Here is a 21,821-nt window from a genome sequence, read left to right as displayed (position 1 = left end):
CAACCCTAACTGTTCTGCAATTCTGTGATTCTATGGACAGTAAGTGCAGAGTTTGAGGTTTTATCCCATGTCTGCTGCAAGTTTGGAAACAGCAAGTGATAACAACTGCATATCTACATGTGGGATGAAAAGCTGTCTTTCATGCTCATGAAATTGAGCTATACCAGACAGCACATTTCAAAAGACTTGGGCTTAAAACTGCTTGGAAAAGGGATGGGCAAGAAAGAGAGGGAACACAAATGAGTCAAGACACTTTGCTTTCATAGATCCCCAAAGCTTTTTTATTGCACCATAGTTGTGGGAGAGAAGTCAGCTGTGAGTACAGGACCATGGCGTACCCTATGGAATATGCAGTGCCCTTAGGAAGCTGGCTTCGTCTCCTCAGAGGTAGTGGTGTGCTGAGTGACCCCTTCCACATTGGTCCTGCTGACCCTCCTGAACTTAACGCTCATCTTTGAAGTACCCAGGTGTGTAAAGAGATGACTTCTTCTCTGGACGAGTTGTTTTCCAACCTAATCGGTTCTATGATTCTATGACTCATGGTTACCCTCTTTCCTGCAGAAGAACAACATCACCTGCTCCTTGCTGTGGACAGGAATCTTTGTAGTGGGATGAGAAGAGATCAGAATAGAGGAGATTTGCTCTCTTCTCACAGAAGTTAGGGCTCTTTTGTCTGTGTTGATTCAGTTGAGACCCAGGAGTGTGAGTGGATCAACTATTTCCGCAGTGCCCTCTGGCTCCATGTCAGCCCCCCATGACATGCCTTGGTATCAGGTATCTGTAAAGCCCAGGCTGGCCTAACCTCTGGCCTTCCCACTAGCTCTGGCAGGGCAGTTGAGGAGCACAGAGCCACGCAGATCTTCGGCTCTGTCTTTTCTACTGTGCAGGAGGGCTTCTCTACCAAGCCTGACTAGTGCACCAGAATTACTTGCTTTATGGGGCTTCTGGTTCCACGGAAGAGCTCTGTTTTTGCTCTTCCCCATCAGATCATGAGCTTTAGCTCTCTAAAGGGAATGGTTTAGCTGACAGTGATGTCCGGTCCCCCCTGAAAGATGCTGGGAAGCTGGACTCTGACTTTGGAGACAAGGTTTCACTAAGGAGAAGTTCTGGTCAAAGCCCTGTATGTAGGCATTTCTGGAGCTTAAGGATGTCCAAGCTTGGATTCCCACCAGGCTCTGCAGTTTGGGCCTTTCCCTGATTCAACACCATGAGCTATAAAATTCCCAGTGGCACTTTAGTGATGGAATTTGGTAAAATGCTTTGTTGTTAGGCAAATCATAGAATCATAGAATCAAGACATCTCTTTCAGCCTCACCCACCATTGCCTCCCATCCCTTTAACACAGGTGGCCAGTGTTTCTGTCCTGTGTAGAGACTTGTAATGAGCACTTCTCATAAGCAGACCTAATTTTTTTGTGTTTTCTCTTTCAGGTGAGCCTGGTTATGCCAGAGTTGACGGCTACATCTCTAGATGCTCTTGATCCTGTTTGTAGGTTCTCCAGGCAGAAGACACTGTTGGTATGGCCAGTGTGGTGGTGCTTCCAGTTACTCCCAGCTGTGAGAGAAACAGTGTTGTGTTGCATAATTGGGGATGGGGCTTTACAATATTAATACTTTCCAATTTTAGAGCTTTAAGATCAATAGTAAGGCATTGCAAGAATGAGAGTTTTCAATACTAGGTCTGGGATTAAGTTCCTAAGGCAACGAAAGAAAGGGTTTGAGATATACTTACTCAAAATGACACGCTCTGTGGTTCAAGACAGTGTCATTTCTAGATGAAAGACACACTCTGTGGTTAAAAAGAATACTATCTACGTACAACCTATGAAACTAAACCAGTGCAGGTTGGTTAAACAGTAAGTTGCGGTAAATATTTATACCCAGAGTATTGTCTCCAACCATACTGGGAATCACCTTGTCCTGGGTGGAGTGATGTTTGGTTTACAACTGGCTTGCACGGGTGGATCTCAACCAGTGCTTAGGGAAAATCTCTAAAAAGTAAAATTAAGATGTTTAAAGGTCACATAGAATCTGACTGTGGTGGGTTAGAGTGTGGTCCCGTAGCACTTACTATTGCAAGTGCTGGAGGGTAAATAAGCCAAGTTCATGGCGTGGGGGCAGATGTGACAAGACGAGATTCAATTGCTAGATTTAGAAGAGTGGCTTGGGAGCCAAAGAGGAATGAATGTGGCCAGCCTGGGGACACTACCATTCCTCCATCGGTGTGGACATGGACTCCACCTCATAATCCTAAAGTAGTAAATGTAATTGCAATTAAACATTTGAAGTAGATGTTTGAAAGAGAAACTGGATATAGAAATACAAATGCCTGGGTAGAATGGGTCAAATATACAGTGAAAATAGAATAGTTTTAGATATATTAGCTGAAAAAGGAGGAGTATGCATAATGCTAGGGAATACGTGTTGCACATTTATTCCAAATAATACAACACCAGATGGAGCCATAAGCAAAGCCTTACAAGGCCTCACTACCTTGGCAGAAGAATGGGCTGAAAATACGAGAACAGATACTTCCTTAACAGGATGGTTAGAATCCTGGTTTGGAAAACGGAGAGGAATGGTGGTATCAGTTTTTACTTCTGTAATTGTAGCAGCATGTGTATTAATAGCTATAAGGTGCTACCTAATTCCATATATAGGAAGACATGTACAACTTCTTGAAACAACTCTGTTAAAACAAATGCTCATGGGAACGCCACCCTACTCTGATAAATGCTTTGGATTAATAAAAAAAAAAAAAAAAAGTGAAGATGATTGGGACGACTTATCTTTAGACCAAAACCGTGAAATTATTTTATCCAGACTGGAAGCAACACATGGGGCAATTCTTTACAGAAAGTGTGAAAAACAAAAGGGATATAAATAAGAGAAAGGGGGAATTGTGAGAGAAACAGTGTTGGTTTCGCATAACTGGAGATTGGGCTTTGCAATATTAAGGCTTTGCAATATTGAGAATTTTCAATACTGGGGCTGGGGCTAAGTTACTAAGGGAATGAAAGAAAGGGTTTGAGATATAGTAACTCAAAAAGACACACTCTGTGGTTAAAGCCAATGTCACCTCGAGATGAAAGATTCATTGCGAGGTTAAAAAGAATACTCTCTATATACAAACTAAGCAGGTGCAGGCTGGTTAAACAGTAAGTTGGGGTACAACATGTCTCCCAAAGAGTTACAAAATTGAACCGGAAAAGAATTATGGGGTTAATAATGATGTGGTTAATAAGTAAGAGGAAGGGGCGTACAAAGTCGAGTAAGGGGAGGTATAAACAGAGGTGGGACAGTTAGCATATAGATTATAAGCACTAAATAGGCTGTAAACCTTGGAGTACTCAACCATTGGGGAAACAAAGGAGGGAACTTGTGGATGGGATAGGAAATCATAGTTCTGCTTTTGCTGTGTGTGCCTACTTGCTAGGACACCTGGTTTTGCAAAAAAATGAATAAAGAGCTGCTTCACTGTTGTGTCTACCCTGAGCTTAAGTTTTTACCTAGAGACCATTTCTCAGAGCAGCCACACAGAGCAGAAGTGATTCTCCATTTCAGCAAAGTATTTGAGGACTGAGATAATTATTTGCACGTTCAGAAAGTGCGTATTACAAATCTTTGCCTTTGATCAGCAAACTGCTTGGACAGATATCCCATCTTCACACTCAGGGGAAGTAAAGGAATCTAAGCGATGGACCCAGATGCTGGGGCCATCTTTGTCAGAAGAAATTTTTGATTTGAAGTTCTTCCAAGGCACAGCCATCTAAAAGAGGTTGGAGATAACCTAGAAGTCATACGTGCTGAGGGGAGTGCTGCACAATGCTTTGGGAAATTGGCTTATGGTTAAGGCAGAAGTATCCCACTCAGATCTCAGATTAAGCTTTTCCCTGTTTCTAAAGTCCTTCATTAATGGTGATTGAGCTTGTAATTTAGGTTTCAGTTTGGCCATGTCTTTCAGGGAAGCTCACTTAAAGGAGCACCAACAATACCCTATGTGTCTGACTTAGCTGTAGATGTGCTCCAGGTTTAAGTGCTGATACTGGAAACTGACTTGCATCTTTGCGTGGTGTAGCAGTCCACATTGTAGCTACCCAATGAGAGGCTGTGCTGCCACAAACCTGCACCCTGCAGTGTTGCTAATGCTCTGGAGAAGTTTGTCAGCTCTTCAACCACCTCTCCAATGACAGGCTTGCAGATTTTTATTTTCATGGTAAAGCTCATGCCTGGTAGGCTCTGCAGACCCTCATTTGATTAACTTCTGGTAAAGAAGTCCGTTTTCCTTGCTGTGACTATGTACCACTGGAAATAAACTTAGTTATGAATGTTGGGCTGGAGCCTTGAAACACATTTTCTGACCATGTCTCCTCTAATTTATTGCTTTTTTTTGTTACCATATACATGATAATGGCTTTGACTCAAAAAAACAAGTGATGCAAGGCTGCTGGTCTCTCTCATATCCTCATGTGCAGCATTGCTTAAGAAGCTCCTCAGCTGCTTATGACACAGGGATGTAGGATAAGGGGACCAGCACACAGTTCAGCTGTTTAAACCTGGTGCCATGTGACTAACTTTGGAGGAACGGGAGTTGCTGATGTATGATGTGCTTCAAGTTGAACATGCGTGACTTCAGTGCAAGTCTAAGCCAAACAGTCCCTGGAGCTTTTTATTATATTTCCTGGTGCCAACAGGACGACAGTGAACTTAAACATCTCTCCTGCTGCATTACAATGTACTGTACAAAGTGCACATGCCAAGGAATTGTTTGTCCATTTTCAGTTCTGAATGTCCAAGTGTACAGATATTCTGCTGAAGGACCCTGCTGTAGTCTTATTTCCCACATACATGTTTTAAGGTGAAGTTTTCCAAAGTGTTTTGGTTAGGGCTGGTACACCTTCAAAACACCCTAGGATGTTCAGGTTAATTCTACTGTAAGGAAGCCTACAAGAGCATATCCTTGCTCAGCCTTTACTTCCTACGTGCTCAATACCACAACAGCTCTGGGACAGAACACACCAAGACTTTAGCCTCCCCCTGGGCCCCTAGACTCAGGCTGAGTTTCCTCACAGGCCTCTCTAGAGGGGTCTCTCCTCCTCCCAGACAAACACAGAAGTGAACGGCCTAAGAAGAGAACCTGATAACCAGATGCACAGCTCCTGCTTTCCCCCCTAGTGAAAGAGAGGCCACAGCTTCTATAATAAGACAAAATGAGAAGAGGGATAGAGATAGCATGTAAACCTTATGTCCCTTCAGATGCTGGGCATGCTGCCTTCAGGCAGAGTTAGAGCTCTTCCTTTTTGGTCCTCTGAGCTAAAATATAAAGCATCACAAGAAAACAGCATTATTCATGAAGGAAGTTCACGTGAGAACTTCTTGCTGCATTTCCAGATAGAGGCAGGGCCAGGCAGCTGGTGTAAGGGTCAGTATTAGGCAGGGGCTGCCCCTAAACCCCCTGTTACCATGAGATGGCCAAGCTCATCCTGCAGCCACAGGGTTTGGGCAGTGCAGACCAGTCCTCTGCCTGCTCAGGGGATCACCAGCCCCATAACGTGCAATGGGCTCCTGGTCAGGATCATCTCTGAATTTACCCACACACAATTTAGCTTTCCCACAGGTATTACAAATTACAGATGATATCGATAACAAAGGGATTTCTCAAGCACAACGTACAAGGCCTAGGACAGTGGACATTACCTGTTTAAGATCATTAGGTCCTCAAATTCAAAGTCTTCTGCAAGGAGGGGCTGAGCTCTGCAGGGTCTCATCCGTGTGGGGACTGGCTGAAATTAATTCTGCTCCAGTGGGTCTTGGCCTCGGCTCGAGTGGTGGCTCCCGGGGGCAGCTGTCCACCTGGATAGGGAATAGAAGGGTCAGTGACAACTGCTCCCCCAGGCTCCTATGGAGCAGCATGCCCCTCCCTACCCCCCGAGGGGCATTATATGACAGCTCAGTCCCTCAACAGAACAGTAGAGGGGAACCTGGCCTCCTCCTAGGCTTCCATAGATGAGCCTTGCCTCCCTGCCAGTCCTTATAGGGGGGGCCTGGCCACTCCCTTACAGAGAAGTTTGGATTCTTCCCCGGTTCCCAGAGATGACGTTGGCCTCCCATCCGGTCCTCAGTGGGGGCAGCGAGCTCCCTCCCAGGCTCCTATAGAGGAGCGTGGCCTCCACACAGCACTTCATAAAGGATTCTGTTCCCCACAGGCCCTTGTAGGAGGGCCGATCCTCATCTCAAACACCTATCGAGGGGCCTGGCCTCCTCACAGGATCCTATGGAGCAGTCCAACCTCCCCCCACGCCCTTACTAAGGAGCCCAGCCTTCCCACATAGGAGCCCGTATCTGAGCCTACTGCAAGCCCGCTCCCCTCCTGACAGAAGACCTGCCTCACCCAGGCTGGGCGGCCATTTCCTCGCTCCCAGGTCTGCGTTCTGCGCTGAGTCCTTCCGTGCTTCACGCAGCCACCGCGCTGCTGACTGGAAGGGAGCCGCTGGGGGCGGTGTCAATCTCTCCCTGCTTCCGGCCGCAGTACCCGTGGCTGCGGCTCGGTGGTGACGCAGAGCATGGGCATATTGGAGGCCGTGAGGGCGCCCCGCAAGGCCCGTGCCAAGAACAGGCCCAAGGTGCGGGGGGGCAGCGGGGATGGGTTCCGGGTGAGGTTCCTCGGGTCCTCGCCCGGGCTGGCTGCGCCGCCTCCCGGTTGTGGTGGGTCCGGTGAGCTTAGAGCGCCGGGGAGGGGTCTGCAGGGTTGTTGCACGCCGCGGGGCGCTCCTCAGCACTTTGTCTCGTGGTCGGGGCTCTTCCTGAGTGGGTTTAAAGCGGCAGAGAGGCTGTCAGCTCCAGGCCGTGTTTGTGGCCGTGTTTGTTTGTCTGCTGCTGGAAGACATGTCCCATCTCTGGCAGTGTTCAAGGCCAGGCTGGACAGGGCTTAGAGCACCCTGGTCTAGTGGAAGGTGTCCCTGCCCGGATTTCGGTAGTTTGTCGAATGATCTCAGCTGAAATATCTTGCCTCAGAGCCGGGTCAAATTGGAAGTGTTTCTCTTAATTGCCTAATCTCCTCCATGTTGCACGCTGCACCCCAGAGAGGAACGGCAGTGAAGACCTGGCTGTCAAAGCCCTTTGAGAATAAACTGGTGAATTAATTGACCACTGTTCTGGAAAACAAGGGTCAGATCTAAGTGTCAGCAATGGCTGTGATTCCAGAACAAGTTTTATTTTGTGGCTGTGGTTCCATGATTTTAGCTGGTGGCAGAGCATGGCTGGAGCCACCGATGAAGTCAGAGCAGACTCTCCACATGCAAGGCAGGTTCTTAAACACGGACTTTGTTAGCACCGTGCTCATTCCCTCTTAAGCTGACACCACTGATACTGGATGCAGCAACGAGGATGGTACTCCTGCAAAGGAAGTTTTTTACATGTTTGCTGACAAATTCATCTTGTAAACTACTGTTTGAAGACAGAATCCTGAACCCCTGGGTATATAGCTCTTCTTCTACCTGAATCTCTTAATAGTCATTGCTGTGACACATTCTTCTAAGGTAGTGAGTGATCTCTATTTCCCAAGTCCGTGTACATGATTTGGGTGGATATGGGGTAGTTGTGCAAATACACGTTCCTGTACTATCAAGCCGATAACTGTGGGATCTGCCAGAGGTTCCTCTGCCCTGCGATGCATGTTTAACACTTGAATTTCTCAGACTTTTCTAGGCCCTGTCCAGGAGTTAGGGACTATACTGCAATGAGTCTACCACCTGAAAGGAGATTGTGAGGTGGGGGTCTGTCTCCTTTCCCAAATACAAAGTGATAGGACAAGAGGAAATGACCTCAAGCTGCACCAGCTGAGGTTTAGACTGGATATTAGGAAAAACTTCTTCCTCGATAGGGTTGTCAAGCACCGGAACAGGCTGCCCAGGGCAGTGGTGGAGTCACCATCCCTGGAGGTGTTTAGAAGATATGCAGATGTGGCCCTTCAGGACATGGTTTAGTGGTGGATTTGGCAGTGTAGGGTAAATGGTTGGACTCAATAATCTTAAAGGTCTTTTCCAGCCTAAATGACTCTACAGTTCTAATCAGAGCATGTACAAGACGATGCTTTGGCCACCTTACATTGTCCCTTCGTTTTCATGTAGACATTGTGGGCAGCATCCCTACCCTGAGGGTTGGCCCTCTGCTCTCCTGTGCTGAGTCCAATCTCTGACACAGCTATGTTTATGTGACCCTTGGTGAACCTCCCAAGCATGGCTCTGCTGTTGAAACAGCTGGCTATTCATGGCTGTGGGTTTGAAACGGCTCTGGGGCTTGAATCATGAACTACAATTGGCCTATATCCCTGGATGAGCTTGTTGGGCTGCTGTTTCGCAATATGGCCACTCACTTTCAGAAGGATTTTCCTGAGGTCTTTTTTAGTATCAGTTTTTCTGTGCCCCAGCTTCCTGTGTGCTAACCTGGGGCAACTCTTTGCTTCAGGTTGCTGTGTGTTGAAACCTGGCTGAATTCATCGGGGTCAGCCCCAGATGTGACCATGCTTTCTTGAAGAACTTCTTGATACTAGATTTTTTACACCAAAAAGCGGGCCCCAGCAGGACTGACACTCACATAGGCAATGCTGCTTTGATGCCTCTTCAGAAGTCCTGCTGCTTTTATATATTTCTGGAAATAGAAGTGTACTATAGGGTCAGTTTGATATCCGCTACATCAGTTGATTCAAGCAACGGAGTCTTTTCATGTATGTCTATATGTGTGTGTATATATATATATGTATGTGTATATATATACGTATGTATGTATATTTATAAATATATGTATATCTCTCTATATATGAAACTTTCTTTTCTTTGCAGAGACAGACACTGTGGGACAACGTCAGATCTAGATGGCACAAAGCCTTTGGGAAGAAGCAACTAAAATGGAGGAATTTGGGGAAAAGGAAAAACTGCATCGGAAGAAGGTCAGGGTGATGATCCTGGGATACTGGCTCTTGGCTCGTGACTCCCATCATGCCCCAGCCCCTTGCTTTAAGGGGCCACTGCTGGAAGGATGGCTGCCGCTCCTGGGAAATCCTGAGCTCCTTCCTATATGTTGCAACCATGCTGCTGAAGCTCTGACTTCCTTCTTCTAACTGCCACATCTTCTCCTTTGGGTATCTTTTGGGGATGGCTATTGCAGGGGCTCAGCTCCAGAGACACCAGCCTCAGCCATCAATGTTCTTAAAGCATATATACATATATCTCATATATACAGTGTTGCGTGATGTCCATAGGCTTTGCCAAAATTGGCAAGCCTTTTAACCTCTTCTGGCTTCAGATTCCTTTGTCTGGAAAATGAGAGAAAACCGTTGTAAATTTGGACACAGAAGAAGGGAGTTGGCTTCCCAATTTTCCTAGATTCTATGGAGGTAATACAGTACTATATATTGGTGGTTTTCATTTGTAGAGTTCCTTTGCTTAGACAGGTGGAGGCTTAGCTAGAAATAGAAAAGGTGGGTTTTGTGAAGATGTTTTAGATGGACATAGGTCCTTAAGGCCATCTGAGTTTGTACTGTGCCTCTTCCTTTCCTAAGCCTCATATTCCATCCTGGAGCTTCGATGGTCAGTGATGTGTTGACTCTGGCTGTTGTCTTCACAGATAGAGCTGATAATGGAGACGATTCAGAAAACCAGGAATCTGCAGTACAAGAAGACCATGGAGGTAAAGCAACTATGTTTCTCTTTCTTTCTATATGGTTTAACACTGCTAACACACTCACACAGTGCTGGCACAGTCTTAAATATGAGGGTCTTCCTTTGCTGAAACTCATGTAGACACTACATCAAGAGCTGCTGCAGAGGAAGAACATCATACTAAAGTCTGCATAATGTGCTCTGAAAAACTGAAGAGTTCACCAGGGACATTGCTGGCAGCATCCTTGCGTGGTTGTGTAAGAGTGATTTAAATGTCAAGGACTCGATTGCTATGAGCTTTTCATGCCAAATGAAGAGCAGCTTGTCTTGTGAGGTCAGTTTTGCTCAAGGAGTAGGGCACTGGGGGCCTTGTGTGCTGTCCCCTGCTCTTCAGGCAGCCTTTGGCCACCTCTTCACTTGGAGGCTGTGATTTCCTCCAGAGCTACCTGCATGAGCTGTAATAGCAACTCATTGCTTGGTAAAACAGTCCTGCCCTGTTTGTTGGCTCTCCTAGGCCAAGCACCTTCATGAGCATCCCTGCAGGGATAAGGATGATGCGGAACAAGCTGTGCCCCACAGCGCAAATAGAGTTACACAGAAGCGGCAGGAGAAGGTATAGAGAGGTGGGTGGCCTTGGGACAGGAAGGAAGAGTGTATGTTCCTGGAGCTCTCCTGCCCCATAACTCTTCTCCCAGCCCTGGGTTTGGGGGTGAGATGGAAGGGCTGGCAATGTTCTTCAGTTGGGCTTCAATACCGTTGGTGATGCACATTGGCTCTGCTGTAGCTTTCTTCTCTCTCCCAGTTTTGGCAGCTGTTCTTCAAGCTGACTAAGACAAAATCATCTCTGGAGTACTCTGGTGTTGTGGAAATGCAGGCTTGGAGGCTGAGTGGAGTGTTTCCTACGGCAGGGGGTGCGAAGCCATGGCATGGCTCTTGAGTGAGCGCCAGCTCTTGGGTCACGGCTGGCTCATCGGAAACTCACGCCAAACATACCATAGGTGGAGAAGCCTGCGTAGCCCTACCAAGGATAATCCCGCCATTTCCCTGTGGCATGACCCTCCACCACTCCACCTTGCTATGCAGTTCAGCATTTCCTTGCAGTGCACATCCATAGCTGAGCTCACATATTACTTCTGCTTTCTTCGCGACGTCCCTGCCAATTCACGTTTCATGACTGCCTTCTAGCTAAGGATGTTTTTAATCAATGTTAATCAGATGAGAGTGTGATTTCTCTGAAAGACAGGAGTTACCAGCAGAGCATTACCACCCAGGAGAAGATCCGGAAAGAATGACAGAAAGAGCACGCAAAAGCTTTTGAGGTAAAAGCCCCCAAACGCCTTCACGTGGCAGTGTGGTCCTCTGGATGTCCACTCCTCGCTGCAGGGGTCCGGGATGGCACAGATCTGCCTTCTCTCTGTTGCCCTGGCAGTGAAGCAGCAGGATGTGTTGCAGCTAGCCCTGTGTGTGTCTTCGGCTTGCCTTCTGCATTTAAGGTGCCACCACTTCAAGGTTTCCACTCTTTTTTTTGTTTTTATTTTTTCTTCCACTACCTTTTCAAAGTAACAGAATCAAACCAGTGACATTTTTGCCCATTAACCTGCTTGTGCGTTTGTTGTGGCCCTTATCCTGAACAGCCGTGGTCACCTCTGGGTACTCAGTGAGTTAAGGCCAGTGTATCCTACAGCCATGAAAACACCTAGCAGACTCTGAAACTCTGAAGGACCTTAAATGAGTTTGCAGCAGAAGGTACTGGCGCACTGGGGATGCAAGCTGGGTGAAGCCATCTCCATGTGAACCCAGTGTGCCAGCAGCCCTTCACCATGTATCTCACATGGTAGCATGGGATCCCATGTGAGCAGATGTATCAGTCTAAAGCAGACTGTCTCATAGCAAAATAGGCTATAGAAAGTGGGGGCTGTTCAGCCTGGAGAAGAGAAGGCTGCACAGAGACCTCATAGCAGCCTTCCAGTACCTGAAGGGGGCCTACAGGGAAGCTGCGGAGGGTCTCTTCGTCAGGGACTGTAGTGACAGGACAAGGGGTAACGGGTTAAAACTTAAACAGAGGAAGTTTAGATTGGATATAAGGAGGAAGTTCTTTCCTGTTAGGGTAGTTAGGCACTGGACTGGGTTGCCCAGGGAGGTTGTGAGTGCTCCATCCCTGGCAGTGTTCAAGGCAAGGTTGGATGAAGCTTTGGGTGGGACGGTTTAGGTTGAGGTGTCCCTGCCCATGGCAGGGAGGTTGGAACTAGATGATCTTGAGGTCCTTTCCAAACCTAACTATTCTATGATTCTATGATTCTATTCTAAAATGGTCTAACCGGGACTTCCAGCAAGTGCTAGGGAAAAAGAGGCTTATATAAAATGGAAGCAAGGACAGGTGGCCTGGGTAGAGTACAGGGATGTTGTCCAGGAAGCTAGGGACCAGGTTAGGAAGGCTAAGGCCCAGTTAGAATTAAACATAGCCAGGGATGTTAAGGATAATAGGAAGGGATTCTACAGGTACGTAGCAAACAAAAAACAGACTAGGGACAAAATAGGCCCCCTGAGGAAGCTTTTGGGAGAACTGGCTACGCAGGATTTGGAGAAGGCTGAGGTTCTGAATGACTTCTTCGCCTCGGTCTTCACTGGCAAAGGCTCTGACTGCACCACCCAGTTCTTTGAAAGTAGATGCAGGGGCTGTGAGAATGAAGACCTTGGGCCCACTGTAGGAGAGGATTTGGTTCGAGACCATCTTCAAAATCTGAACGCACACAAGTCCGTGGGACCTGATGGAATCCATCCGTGGGTCCTGAAGGAGCTGGCGAATGAAGTTGCTAAGCCACTGGCCATCATATTTGAAAAATCATGGCAGTCAGGTGAAGTTCCCGATGACTGGAAAAAGGGAAATATAACCCCCATTTTCAAGAAGGGGAAAATGGAAGACCCGGGGAATTACAGACCAGTCAGTCTCACCTCTGTGCCTGGTAAAATCTTGGAGCACATTCTCCTGGACAACATGCTAAGGCACATGAAGAACAACAAGGTGCTTGGTGGCAGCCAGCATGGCTTCACTGAGGGGAAATCCTGCCTGACCAATTTGGTGGTCTTCTATGATGGGACTACAGAATTGATGGATAAGGGTAATGCAGTTGACGTCATCTACCTGGACTTGTGCAAAGTGTTTGACACTGTTCCACACGACATCCTTCTCTCTAAATTGGAGAGATATCAATTTGATGGATGGACCACTCGGTGGATAAAGAACTGGCTGGACGGCCGCACACAAAGAGTTGTGGTCAATGGCTCGATGTCTGGCTGGAGACCGGTAACGAGTGGTGTCCCTCAGGGATCGGTGTTGGGACCGGTCTTGTTTAACATCTTCGTCACTGACATGGACAGTGGGATTGAGTGTGCCCTCAGCAAGTTTGCCGATGACACCAAGCTGTGTGGTCCGGTTGATACGCTGGAGGGAAGGGATGCCATCCAGAGGGACCTTGACACGCTTGTGAGGTGGGCTGATGCCAACCTTATGAAGTTCAACCACGACAAGTGCAGGGTCCTACACCTGGGTCGGAGCAATCCCAGGCACGGCTACAGACTGGGCAAAGAAGAGATTCAGAGCGGCCCTGCAGAGAAGGACTTGGGGGTGCCGGTCGATGAGAAAATGAACATGAGCCGGCAGTGTGTGCTCGCAGCCCAGAAAGCCAACCGTATCCTGGGCTGCATCAAAAGGAGTGTGACCAGCAGGTCGAAGGAGGTGATCCTGCCCCTCTACTCTGCTCTTGTGAGACCTCACCTGGAGTTTTGTGTACAGTTCTGGTGTCCTCAACATAAAAGGAACATGGAACTGCTGGAACAAGTCCAGAGGAGGGCCACGAGGATGATCAGGGTACTGGAGCACCTCCCGTATGAAGACAGGCTGAGGAAGTTGGGGCTGTTCAGCCTGGAGAAGAGAAGGCTGCGTGGAGACCTCATAGCAGCCTTCCAGTACCTGAAGGGGGCCTATAGGGATGCTGGGGAGGGACTCTTTGTCAGGGACTGTAGTGACAGGACAAGGGGTAATGGGTTAAAACTTAAACAGGGGAAGTTTAGATTGGATATAAAGAGGAAATTCTTTCCTGTAAGGTTGGTGAGACACTGGAATCGGTTGCCCAGGGAGGTTGTGAGTGCTCCATCCCTGGCAGTGTTCAAGGCCAGGTTGGATGAAGCCTTGTGTTGGATGGTTTAGTGAGAGGTGTCCCTGTCCATGGCAGGGGGGTTGGAACTAGATGATCTTGAGGTCCTTTCCAACCCTAACCATTCTATGATTCTATGATTCTAAGTCCAGAGCTGGTGGCAAGAGGACCGTGATGCTGCTCTGCTCCTGACCTGTGTCTTGCAGCTACATGTGCAAGGGTTGAAGGAGGTGATCCAACTCCTGTACTCTGCTCTCGTGAGACCTCACTTGGAGTATTGTGTACAGTTCTTGTGTCCTCAACATAAAAAGGACGTGGAGCTGTTGGGGCTAGTCCAGAGGAGGGCCACGAGGATGACAAGGGGGCTGGAGCACCTACCATATGAAGACAGACTGGGCAAGTTGCGGCTGTTCATCCTGGAGATGAGAAGGCTGTGTGGAGACCTCCTAGTAGCTTCCAGTACCTGAAAGGGGTCTACAAGGATGCTGGGGAGGGACTCTTCATTAGGGACTGTAGTGATAAGAGAATAGGTAATGGCTTGAATCTTAAACAGGGGAAGTTTAGGTTAGATATATGGAAGAAGTTCTCTCATGTGAAGGTGTTGAGGCATTGGAATGGGTTGCCCAATGTAGCTGTGAATGCCCCATCTCTGGCAGTGTTCAAGGCCAGGTTGTACGCGGGCATAGGTGGCAGTGTTTAGTGCGAGGTGTCCCTGCCCATGGCAGGAGGGTTGGAACTAGATGAACTTAAGGTCATTTCCAACACTAACTATTCTATGATTCTGTGATACTATGGACAGTAAGTGCAGAGTTTGAGGTTTTATCCCATGTTTGGTTCAAGCTTGTAAACATCAAGTGATAACAAGTCGATATATATATGTGGGATGAAAGGCTGTCTTTCAGGGAAATGTGTAAAGGCTCATTGAATTGAGGTACACCAGACAGTACATTTCAAAAGACATGGGCTTAAAGCTGCTGGGAAAAGGATGGGTAGGAAAGAGAGAGAAGACAAATGTGTCAAGACACTGCTATCATAGATCCCCAAAGCTTTTTTATTGCTCCATAGCTGTGGGAGAGAAGTCAGCTGGGACTGCAGGACCATGGGGTACCCTATGGAACATGCAGTGCCCTTAGGAAGCTGGCTTCATCTCCCCAGAGGTAGTGGAGTGCTGAGTGACCTCTTCCACATTGGTCCTGCAAACCTTCCTGAGCTTAACTATCATTGAAACACCTGGGTGTGTAAAGGGATGACTTCTTCTCTGGACGAGGTCTTTTCCAACCTAATTGATTCTATGATTCTATGACTCATGGTTACCCTGTTTCCTGCAGAAGACCAACATCACCTACTCCTTGCTGTGGACAGAGATCTTTGTAATTGGCTGAGAAGAGATCAGAATAGAGGAGATCTGCTCTCTTCTCACAGATTCAGGGACTGTAGTGACAGGACAAGGGGTAACAGGCTAAAACTTAAACAGGGGAAGTTTAGATTGGATATAGGGAGGAAATTCTTTCCTGTTAGGGTGGTGAGTCACTGGAATCGGTTGCCCAGGGGGGTTGTGAGTGCTCCATCCCTGGCAGTGTTCAAGGCCAGGTTGGATGAAGCCTTGTGTTGGATGGTTTAGTGTGAGGTGTCCCTGCCCATGGCAGTGGGGTTGGAACTAGATGCTCTTGAGGTCCTTTCCAACTCTAACTATTCTGTGATTCTATGATTCTATCATAGGGCTGTTTTGTCTTTATCATTTCAGTTCTTTGAGACCCAGGAGTGCGAGAGGATCAACTATTTCCGCAGTGTCCTCTGGCTTCATGTTAGCCCCCCATGACATGCCTTGGTATCAGGTCTCCATAAAGCCCAGACTGGCCTAACCTCTTGCCTTCCCACCAGCTCTGGTAGGGCAGTTGGGGAGGACGGAGCCAGGGCATTGGGAGTCCCAGAGCCATGTAAATCCTCAGCTCCGTCTTTTCTATTGTGCAGGAGGGCACCTCTACCCACCCCGACCAGTGCGCCAGAATTACTTGCTTTATGGGGTTTCTGGCTCCACAGAAGAGCTGTACTTTTGCTCTTTCCCATCAGATCATGAGCTTTAGCTCTCTCAAGGGAGTGGTTTAGGTGAAGTCCTGTACCCCTGAAAGATGCTGGGAAGCTGGACTCTGACTTTGGAGACAAGGTTTCACTAAGGAGAAGTTCTGGTCAAAGCCCTGTATGTAGGCATTTCTGGAGCTTAAGGATGTCCAAGCTTGGATTCCCACCAGGCTCTGCAGTTTGGGCCTTTCCCTGATTCAGCACCATGAGCTATAAAATTCCCAGTGGCACTTTAGTGATGGAATTTGGTAAAATGCTTTGTTGTTAGTCAAATCATAGAATCACAGAATCAAGACATCTCTTTCAGCCTCATCCACCATTGCCTCCCATCAATTTAACACAGGTGGCCAGTTTTATTACCCCGTGTAGAGTCTTGTAATGAGCACTTCTCATAAGCAGACCTAATTTTTTTGTGCTCTCTGTTTCAGGTGAGCCTGATTATGCTACAGTTGACAGCTACATCACTAGATGCTGTTGATCCTGTTTGTAGGTTCTCCAGGCAGAAGACACTGTTGGTCTGGCCAGTTTGGTGATGTTTCCAGTTACTCCCAGCTGTGAGAGAAACAGTGTTGTTTTCGCATAATTGGAGATGGGGCTTTGCAATATTAAGACTTTCCAGTCTTGGAGCATTAAGGTCAATATTAAGGCTTTCCCATATTATGAGATTTCAGTACTGGGGCTGGGGCTAAGTTCCTAAGGGAATGAAACAAAGGGTTTGAAATCTAGTAACTCAAAAACACGAACTCTGTGGTTAAAGCCAATGCCATCTCTAGACTAAAGATACACTCTTTGTTTAGAAAGAATAATTTCCATGTACAAACTAAGCCAGTGCAAGCTGGTTAAACAGTAAGTTGGGGTACCACGTTTAAGAAATCAAACCAGAAAAGGATTATGTGGATTTCAATAATGTGGTTAATAAATGAGACGAAGGGGCGTACAAAGTCGAGTAAGGGGAGGTGTAAACAGAGGCGGGACAGTTAGCATATAGATTAAAAGCGCTGAATAGGCTGTAAACCTTGGAGTACCCAACCAGTGAGGAAACAAGGGAGGGAACTTGTGGATGGGCTAGGAAATATATATCATAGTTCTACTTTCACTGTGTGTGCCTACTTGCTAGGACACCTGTTTTTGCAAAAACATAAATGAAGAGCTGCTTCACTGCTGTGTCTACCCTGAGCTTAAGTTTTTACCTAGAGACCATTTCTCAGAGCAGACACACAGAGCGGAAGTGCTTATCCGTTTCAGCAAAGTATTTGAGGACCCAGATAATTATTTCCACATTCAGGAAGAGCTAATTACAAATCTTTGCCTTTGATGAGCCAACTGCTTGGACAGATATCCCATCATCACCCTCGGGGGAAGAAAAGAAATCTAAGCGATGGACCCAGACGCAGGGGCCATCTGTGTCAGAAGAAGAATTTGACTTGAAGTTCTTCTAAAGTGTAGACATTTGCAAGAGGCTGGAGATAACCAAGAATTCATACATGCTGAGGCGAGTGCTGCACAATGCTTTGGGATTGCTGGATTATGTTTAGGGCATATATATCCCACTCAGATCTCAGATTAAGACTTTCCTGTTCCTATAGTCCTTTATTAATGGTGATTAAGCTTGTAATTTAGATTTCAGTTTGGTCATGTCTTTCAGGGAGCTCACTTAGAGGAGCACCAACAATACACTATGTGCCTGGCATAGCCGTAGATGTGCTCCAGGTTTAAGTGCTGATACTGGAAGCTGATCTGCATCTTGCCTGTTGCAGCAGTCCACAGCGCAGCTACCCAATGAGAGGCTGTGCTGCCACAAACCTGCACCCTGCAGTGTTGCTGAGTATCTGGAGAAGTTTGTCAGCTCTTCAACCACCATTCCAATGAGGGGCTTGCAGATTTTCAGGTTCATGGTAAAGCTCCTGCCTGGTAGGCTCTGGAGACCCTTATTTGATTAACATCTGTTAAAGAAGTGCCTTGGACTTGTTGTGACTATGTACCACTGGAAACAAACTTAGTTACTAATGTTGGGCTGGAGCCCTGAAACTCATTTTCTGACCATATCTCCTCAAAGTTTTTGCCTTTTTTGTTACCATGTACATGATAATGGCTTTGATTCAGAAGGTCATGTGCTGCAGATATGCTGGTCTCATATCCTCATGTGCAACATTGCTTAAGAAGCTCCTTAGTGCCTATAAGACAGAGGTATGGAGAATAAGGAGCCCAGCACACAGTTCAGCTGTTTAAACCTGGTGACATGTGACTAACTCTGGAGCAACGGGAGCTGCTGATATATGCGTTCTTAAGTTGAATCTCTGTGACTTCAGTGCATGTCTAAGCCAAGCAGTCCCTGTGGAATTTACTGTATTTCCTTCTGCGGAGAAGATGACAGTGAGCTTAAACATCTCTCCTCCTGCAGTACAATGAACTGAGCAAAGTGCACATGCCATGGAATTGGTTGTCCATTTTCATTTCTGAAAGCCCAAGTGTACAGATATTCTGATGAAGAACCGTGCTGTAGTCTTAGTTCTCACATATTTTACGATGAACTTTTGAGACTTGCATGGTGGCTATCTTTCTTCTGAAAGATTTCATACTCACTTTTTTGTCTAGGCTAGGGCTGGTACACCTTCAAAGTACCCTAGGATGTTCAGGTTCCTTCTCCTGCAAGGCAGCCTACAAGGAGCATATGCTTGCTCAGCCTTTACTTCCTACTTGCTCAATACCACAACAGCTCTGGGTCAGAACACACCAAGACTTTAGCCTCCCCCCTGGGCCCCAAGATTCAGGCTGAGTTTCCTCACAGGCCTCTCTAGAGGGGTCTCTCCTCCTCCCAGACACCCACAAAAGTGAAGGGACTAACAAGAGACTCTGATAATTCAGCTGCACAGCTCCCGCCTTCCCCCTATGGACAGAGAGGCCACAGCTGCTTTAGTAAGACAGAATGAGAAGAGGGATACAGATAGCATGTAAATCTTATGTCCCTTCAGATGCTGGGCATGCTGCCTTCAGGCAGAGTTAGAGCTCTTCTTTTTTGGTCCTATGTGCTAATACATAAAGCATCACAAGAAAACAGCAGAATTTATGAAGGAAGTTCACATGAGAACTTGCTGCTTTTCCAGATAGAGGCAGGGCCAGGCAGCTGGTGTAAGGGTCACTATCAGGCAGGATCTGCCCATAAACCCCCTATTACCATGAGATGGCCAAGCTCATCCTGCAGCCACAGGGTTTGGGCAGTGCAGACCAGCCCTGTGCCTGCTCAGGGGATCCAGCTCCATAATGTGCAATGGGCTCCTGGTCAGGATCATCTCGGCCTTGACCCATGCACAATGTACCTTTCCCACAGGTATTATAAATCACAGATGATGTTGATAATAAAGGGTCTTCTGAAGCCCAAGGTACAAAGCCTAAGAAAGGGGACATTACCTCTTCAAGATCATTAGGTCCTCGACTACAATGTCTTCTGCAAGGAGGGACTGAACTCTGCAGGGTCTCATTCATGTGAGGACTGGTTGAAATCACTTCTGCTCCAGTGGGGCTTGGCCTCAGCTCCAGCAGTGTCTCCCTAGGGCAGTTGAGCACCTGGGTAGGGAATAGAAGGGTCTGTGACACCTGGTCCCTGAGGCTGAACCTGGAGCCCTGCTGTGGCTGGAGATGCCTCAGGCACTGCAGGACAGGCTGCCCCGCTCCAGTGGCACTTCCAGGTCCTGCTACGGCACAAATAGAAAGAAGAGACCTCACACTCCCCATCCTCAGTAGTAGGGGCTTGGTTTCTTACCTCGCATTCCCTACAGGAGCAGCTTGACCTCCCCACAGAGACTTATAGAGACACCTGGCTTTCTCCCAGGCTCATATAATGGACTCTCCCTTCCTAACTCACCGCACCCCCACCCCGGAGCACTACAGGAAAGCCTTGCCCCTTCACAGGTCCATAGAGGGGAACCTGGCCTCCTCCTAGGCTTCCATAGGTGAGCCTTGTCTCCCTGCTAGTCCTTATAGGTGAAGCCTGGCCACTCCCTTGTAGAGAAGTTTGGATTCTTTCCTGGTTCACAGAGACGACGTTGGCCTCCCATCCGGTCCTCAGTGGGGGCAGCGAGCTCCCTCCCAGGCTCCTATAGAGGAGCGTGGCCTCCACATAGCACTTTATAAAGGATTCTGTTCCCCACAGGCCCTTGTAGGAGGGCCGATCCTCATCTCAAACACCTATCGAGGGGCCTGGCCTACCCGCAGCAGCCTACGGAGTAGTCCGACCTCCCCCCACGCCCTTACTAAGAAGCCCAGCCTTCCCATAAGAGCATATATATGAGCCTGCCCCAGGCCCACGACCCTCCTGACAGGAGACCCACCCCAGCCGGGTCACGCCAGGTGGCCAGGCCCTGGCTTCCAGGGCTGCGTTCTGCGTTGCATCCTTCACGTAACCTTTGCTCTGCTGACGGGAAGGGAGTGGGTGGGGGCGGTGTCAGTCTACCTCCGCTTCCGCCGGCAGCCACCGTTGCCGCGTCTTGGTGGTGACGCAGAGTATTGCCATGGTGGAAGATGTGAGGCCGCCCCTTAAGGCCCCGCCAAGGGCAGTCCCAAGGTGCTGGGGGAAGGCGTGGATGAGCTCCGGGGGTGGTTCCTCCTGTCGGCGTCCGGGTTGGTTCTGCCGCCTCCCGGTTGTGGTGGGTCCGGCGAGCTTAGAGCGCCGGGCAGGGGTCTGCGAGCTTGTTACACGCCGTGGGGCGCTCGTCAGCACTTTGTCTCATGTTCGGGGCTATTCCTGAGCGGGTTTAAAGCGGCAGAGAGGCTGTCAGCTCCAGGCCGTGTTTGTGGCCGTGTTTGTTTGTCTGCTGCTGGAGGCAGTTAGATCGAGGGGTGTGTGCCTGCCTAAAAAGACATGTCCCATCCCTGGCAGTGTGCAAGGCCAGGCTGGACAGGGCTTAGCAGAACCTGGTCTAGTGGAATGTGTCCCTGCCCGGATTTCGGTAGTTTGTGGAATGATCTGAGCTGAAATGTCTTGCCTCAGAGTGGGGTCAAATTGGAAATGTTTCTCTTAATTGCCTAATCTCCTCCATGTTGCACGCTGCACCCTAGAGAGGAACGGCAGTGAAGACCTGGCTGTCAATGGCCCTTGAAAATAAATTTGTGAATTAACTGACCACTGTTCTGGAAAACAAGGGTCAGATCTAAGTGTCAGCAATGGCTGTGATTCCAGAACAAGTTTTATTTCATGGCTGTGGTTCCAAGATTTTAGTTGGTGGCAGGGCATGTCTGGAGCCACCCGTGAAGTCAGAGCAGACTCTCCCCACACAGGGCAGGTTTTATCTTTTCTTAAACACGGACTTTGTTAGCACCGTGCTCGTTCCCTCTTAAGCTGACACCACTGATACTGGATGCAGTAACGAGGATGGTACTCCTGCAAAGGAAGTTTTTTTAAATGTTTGGTGACAAATTTGTCTTGCAAACTACTGTTTGAAGACAAAATCCTGAATCCCTGGGTACATAGCTCTTCTTCTAACTAAATCTCATAAGCTTAATATTCCTCGCTGCCGTACGTTCTTCTAAGGTAGTGTATGATCTCTATTTCCCAAGTCCATGTACATGATTTGGGTGGAGGTAGGGTAGATGTTCAAATAAACATTCCCATATAATCAACCCTATAAATGTGGGATCTGCCAGAGGTTCCTCTGCCCTGCAATGCATATTTAACACTTGCATTTCCCAGACTTTTCTAGGCCCAGCCCAGGATTTAGGGACTATACTGCAATGATTCTACCACCTGAAAGGAGGTTGTGAGGTGGCGGTCTGTCTCCTTTCCAAATGCCAAATGATTGGACAAGAGGAAACGACCTCAAGCTGCCCCAGGTAAGGTTTAGACTGAATATCAGGAACAATTTCTTCCCCAAGAGGGTTGTCAATCACTGGAACAGGCTGCCCAGGGCGTATGTCCCTCAGTGAGCTTTCTGGGG

General features: G+C 47.9%; 1 protein-coding gene and 1 long non-coding RNA gene across 6 annotated transcripts in view; one reads left to right on the top strand and one right to left on the bottom strand.

Annotated features, from left to right (window-relative positions):
• Positions 1–253: 253 nt before the first annotated feature.
• On the bottom strand, positions 254–20,542 carry LOC136005021 (uncharacterized). Its single transcript, XR_010608659.1, has 5 exons — positions 20,220–20,542; positions 19,300–19,455; positions 6,391–7,394; positions 5,697–5,852; positions 254–1,554 (listed from the first exon to the last, which is right to left on the bottom strand). It is a non-coding gene; the product is annotated as an uncharacterized LOC136005021 (long non-coding RNA).
• The window catches only part of LOC136005020 (proline-serine-threonine phosphatase-interacting protein 2-like), a 28,665-nt gene continuing 12,977 nt past the window's right edge, over positions 6,134–21,821 (top strand). For 3 of the 5 annotated variants that reach the window (XM_065662118.1, XM_065662114.1, XM_065662119.1), the window contains exons 1-4: positions 6,134–6,622; positions 8,840–8,946; positions 9,624–9,686; positions 21,578–21,717. In XM_065662118.1, coding sequence (XP_065518190.1) covers positions 21,673–21,717 — 45 coding nt within the window. In that variant the 5' untranslated portion in view covers positions 6,134–6,622; positions 8,840–8,946; positions 9,624–9,686; positions 21,578–21,672. Of the gene's footprint in view, positions 6,623–8,839; positions 8,947–9,623; positions 9,687–20,348; positions 20,453–20,506; positions 20,535–21,577; positions 21,718–21,821 lie in introns of those variants that run through there. The other 2 variants (XM_065662115.1, XM_065662116.1) reach the window with 2 other exon arrangements.

This window comes from Lathamus discolor, chromosome Z (assembly GCF_037157495.1).
Source record: "Lathamus discolor isolate bLatDis1 chromosome Z, bLatDis1.hap1, whole genome shotgun sequence".
Taxonomy (NCBI): domain Eukaryota; kingdom Metazoa; phylum Chordata; class Aves; order Psittaciformes; family Psittacidae; genus Lathamus; species Lathamus discolor.
Note: the sequence above shows the minus strand (reverse complement) of the source record. Positions and strands in the feature narration are given on the sequence as shown.